At 25.1% G+C, this 4973-nt stretch overlaps 1 protein-coding gene across 1 annotated transcript; it reads left to right on the top strand.

The window, feature by feature from the left end:
- The first annotated feature begins 1610 nt into the window (after nt 1–1610).
- Nucleotides 1611–3936, top strand: LOC124941894 (60S ribosomal protein L22-2). The gene is made up of 3 exons (XM_047482264.1): nt 1611–1728; nt 1824–2081; nt 3668–3936. The coding sequence occupies exons 2-3, from the start codon at nt 1843–1845 to the stop codon at nt 3810–3812; spliced, it is 384 nt and encodes a 127-aa protein (XP_047338220.1). The 5' UTR covers nt 1611–1728; nt 1824–1842; the 3' UTR covers nt 3813–3936.
- The last annotated feature ends 1037 nt before the right edge of the window (nt 3937–4973 follow it).

Below are 4973 nucleotides of genomic sequence, written 5' to 3' on the forward strand. Positions count from 1 at the left end.
ACTCAAGTTTTAATTATAAATAGGGTCAAATTAAATCGAATGATGGACAGTTTATAAAATTGGTAAATCAAACTTAATGGTTCTTTTAAATGGATTATGGTTAAAAAATTTAAAATATAAATCAGGTAATTAAGCTTGTTGTTTGATTTTGTAAATACTTTGGTTGATAATTGTTTTACAAACAAATTTTAAATATAATTATATTATTTAATATTTATTTTTATAAACAAATACAACCAATCAAACTGAATCTTCTATTATTAAACAAATTATATCTATCATCAAACAAAATTCAATCGGGGATTTCAGATTTTTAAAATCAATTTCAACAATTTTATTGTTCTTTTCTTTATACAAGTGAATCAAATTGAACTATTTATCATCCTAACAACACTTTAGTGAGTCTTCATCTAGTAATAACTTAGACTTATTTTTTTTTATTGTTTGTGGTGCAAGAAAAAAAAATGAGAAGGTAAGAACATAAAACACACTAATGGCTGGCTGGTCTAACGTTTTTATTTTGTTTTTATCCCAAAACTCATATATCACCTCACATAATTAATCAATCATTTTATCCATATAAATATCAAAATTATTCTCTATTTAAATATTTTATTTTATATTAATGAAAGTTCACTTTAATATATATATATATATAATATTTATATTACATTTTAAAATTTATATTAATATAAATTAAATTCTAAAATTATTTCATTTTAAATATTTTTATTAATTATATTAAATTAAAATTAAAACACAATATCAATTCAACTATAACCTACCGTATTATTTAATATAATATTTAAATTTTAAATAATTCAAACAAATAAATAAAAAATATTAAAAAATAAATATACCTTGTCTAACTTTAATATTTATAAAAAATTTGAGATAGACCAAAGATTAGGGGTTATTTGATTCTTTCTCCAAATAATATTTACAATATTATATAAAAAAAATGAAGAATATGAGAGAGAAATTAGGAAAGAAAATGTGGGAGACAATGAAACTATAAAAAAAAAATTAATATTTTTTCAACCAATATTGACTTCATATAATTTTCTTCCCAATCTTTTCTCTAAAAAAATTTTGTAATGATTTATTTATATTCATTTTTTAAAAAAGTAAAATTTAAAATATACAATGCAAAATTATATATTATAAAAATATTTGGCCAGTGATTTAAATAGTAATAATAATAATAATATATAAAAAAATAATATTATTTATATCTATTATCAAATTGTGGCTCATTTAAATTTTACAATTTTCACTTTTTATTATATACCTAATAAATTTATTATTGTGTGACCCTTATACTTTGTGTAAAAATTGAAAAATTGGTCATATATTTAAATTTATGATTTATTATTATTATATATAAAAAAATTAGAGATAATTGAGAGATAATTAATAAAATAATTAGAAAAAAATATAATGTATTAAAGAATAGATAAAATGATTAAACAGAGGAATGAGAAAACGTTACTTAATAATTTTTAATCAGTTCGAATTCCAATAAATATTATTTGTTTTAAAAAGTTAATTGTAAAATAATTAATTATTAAACTGGAGTTGGTAAAAAACATCCTATCTATGAAGCATAAGTCCAGCCCAGCTAAGGCTTCTCACCCCAGGCCCAAAATCACCCACACAAAAACCAAAACCCTAACATTTTCCAATTCTCTCGTTTCATCTTCATCTTCATCACAAACTCTTAGATCTGTAAGCTTCAATACTCTGTTTCCATCTCAATCAATCTCTTCCTGCAACTTCTTATTTTCTCTCTCCCTCTATCGCTGTTAACAATCAATTTGCAGGTAAAATAGACGATAGAAAATGAGTCGAGGAAGTGGAGCTGCGGCCGGTGGCCCTAAGGGGAAAAAGAAGGGAGTAACTTTCACTATTGATTGTTCCAAGCCAGTAGAAGATAAGATCATGGAAATCGCCTCATTGGAGAAGTTCCTCCAGGAACGCATCAAAGTTGGGGGCAAGGCCGGTGCATTGGGCGATACAGTCACGATTTCCCGTGAGAAGAACAAGATCATTGTCACCTCTGATGCTAATTTCTCTAAGAGGTAAGTCCTTACATTTAGTTAAGATTTTGCTAGGTTCCAGTGATTTAGATGATATGATATGATATGTATGTATTTATGATTCTGGCTTAGTAAATTTTTTTATCGTTTGTTTTATCTTCAATTGAACCATATCAATGAATTCTGCACTTTGATGACCTAGCATTCATTTGAGTCAAAGGGTAATAGTTGCTGTTACTAGTTCATAATGAACACCTCTAGAATAAATGTAACCCTTTCACTTAAATTCAAATGGAGACCTAATTTCCAACCTGAACAAAATCTTGAAATGTCACATTTGAAACAAATTATCATATCATATCCGTACTACATGTATCTAGCTTCTTTGAAAGTAGCTCAGAGTCTGATTTTGTTGCTTTTATTAGATAAGTCATTTTAGACAAATTATATATTTGATTAATTCATCAACAATTTGAACAACAAAGTCTGACAAAGTATTTTTCAAGAAATCTTAGAAGAGTCTCTCAGAACTTTGAATAGTTGTTTGAGCAATGAATTACTTGCTTGTTCAATTCACTCTCTGCCACGAATATAGAATTCAGTCAAGTTTATGGTTCTTTTCCATGATCTCGGTCCTTAGATATCTGGACATGGGAGAAGTTTATGTTCAAGTTTATTCTTTTGATATATGATATTGTGTAATTATGACATATTGCTTCTACCTTTACCTAAAACTTAACATTGAAATATGTTCAACTTTCATAATTAGCAACCTAACCTGGATTAAACATTCTTAAATAATCAAAGCCTTTACATGGCACTTTTTTTCATCCCTATATCTATATACTAATACCCTTCAAGCTTTTTTACTTTTCAACAAGTGTAGGTACTTTAGAACTATAGAACCATTCTTTTATGAAACAAGACATTGCTCTTTTATAATTAAGTCAATAAGAATTGATGCGAGGCAAAATCAAAACAAGATATCAGTCTGAGTATAACCTAAAATGTTATAAAAAATAAAGTAATGGTAATTTGGTATTTTCTCAGGTATCTCAAGTGCCTGATAATGTATTTTTCAAGAAGTCCTAGAAGAGTCTCTCAGAACTTTGAGTAGTTGTTTGAACAACGTGTTACTTGCTCATTCATTTCTCTCTGTGCCACATATATAGAATTCGGTCAAATTTTGGGATCTTTTCCATAATCTGTTTTACTTTTCTGTCTTAGCTTGGTCATTTGATATCTGGGTGGGAGAAGATTATGTTCTCTTGCTATATGATATTGCATAATTATGACATTGTTTCTAATTTCACCTAAATCTTTAAAATTGAAATATGTTCAACTTTCATAACTAGCAACCTACTACCCTGGATTAGCATTCTTAAATAAACAAAGCCTTTAGATGCCATTTTTTTCGAATCCCTATATTTATTATCCTTTACAATTACATGTACAGTCATCCAAATACCCTTCAAACTTCTTTTTTCCAATAAGAAGTGTAGGTATTTTAGATCTATAGATCCATTCTTTTATGGGACATGCCATTGCCTTTTTCTAATAAAGCCAACAACAATTGATGAGTGGTAAAAACCAAACAAGATAGTAATGATAATTTGGTATTTTCTCAGGTATCTCAAGTACCTTACAAAGAAGTATTTGAAGAAAAACAATGTGCGTGATTGGCTTAGAGTGATTGCAGCAAACAAAGACCGCAATGTTTATGAGTTGCGATACTTCAATATTGCGGAAAATGAGGGTGAGGAGGAAGATTAAAAGATTTAAGCAAAAAAATTCTGCTGGGTAATGTAATTCCCTTCTGGTTTATGACATTATTTCTATGTTAGCTATATTGTTGTGTTGCATGAATTTATTTATTTTCTCTTGGAATCTTAAAGTTTTATTCTTTTGGTTGGTTGTCCAAGTTTTGTCAATGTTATTTGCAATTGGGTTTTACTTAAGCTTGTTTGATGTTGGTTATTTCAGGGGTTTTATTGGTTTTATAAATAAAAAAATCTTGTTTGATAAACAAAAAGCTTCTTTGAGTTTTAATGGGTTGAATTATAATGTATTTTTTATTTAAAAGTTAATTTTATAAAAGTATATTAAATATTTTAGAAATTATAGGATGTTTGGATTTAGTATAAAAATCTAAAACTAAATCAAATCAACTGATAAGCTTTAAAGAATGTTATTATATAATAATAGTTTTACTTTTATATTTTAGTTTTTGTTTAAATCAATTGGATTTATTTTTTTATTTCTTTGAAAGTTATCTTTTATATAATTAGCATCTCTTGTCACATCAGACACCTGTCTCAAATGCAGAGACTGTCAAAATGTCAGCCATGATTGCTAGCCTCCATAACGGTCTGACCTAGAGCATGATTGGTTTTTTTTCTTTTTTAAATAGAGAAGAAAGGTAAAGTTTTATTTACAATTTTTTTTTATTTTTTATTTTAGTTTATGCTTTATGATATATATTTTATGATTAAATATTTATTATAGTGATAATGATTTTGAGAAAAAAATTATTATTTTTTATAAAATAATTTAAAAATATTGATATATATAAATAAAATAAAATTAATAATTTGATTATTGAATTGAATAATTAAAATATTATTAATTTTGTTTGAATTATTAGATTAATATAAATTTTTGTTGTTCATAACCAAATTAATTATTATTTCAAAGTTACCTTTTCAACCAAAAATAAAGTAAATTAATTAATATTTTTTTTATAATATAATTTTTAAATTAATTAATTAATCAATAAATATTTTTAAATAAAGTATTTGTAATATATTATTTTAAAATTTTAATAAATTTATATATATTATTTTGTTTTTTAATAAATATATACATGATTTTATTTTATATTAGTAATATATGTTTGTTTAATTACTTAGGCCTTGTTGGGTTGGGTTATTTAAA

This window comes from Impatiens glandulifera, chromosome 6 (assembly GCF_907164915.1).
Source record: "Impatiens glandulifera chromosome 6, dImpGla2.1, whole genome shotgun sequence".
Lineage (NCBI taxonomy): Eukaryota > Viridiplantae > Streptophyta > Magnoliopsida > Ericales > Balsaminaceae > Impatiens > Impatiens glandulifera.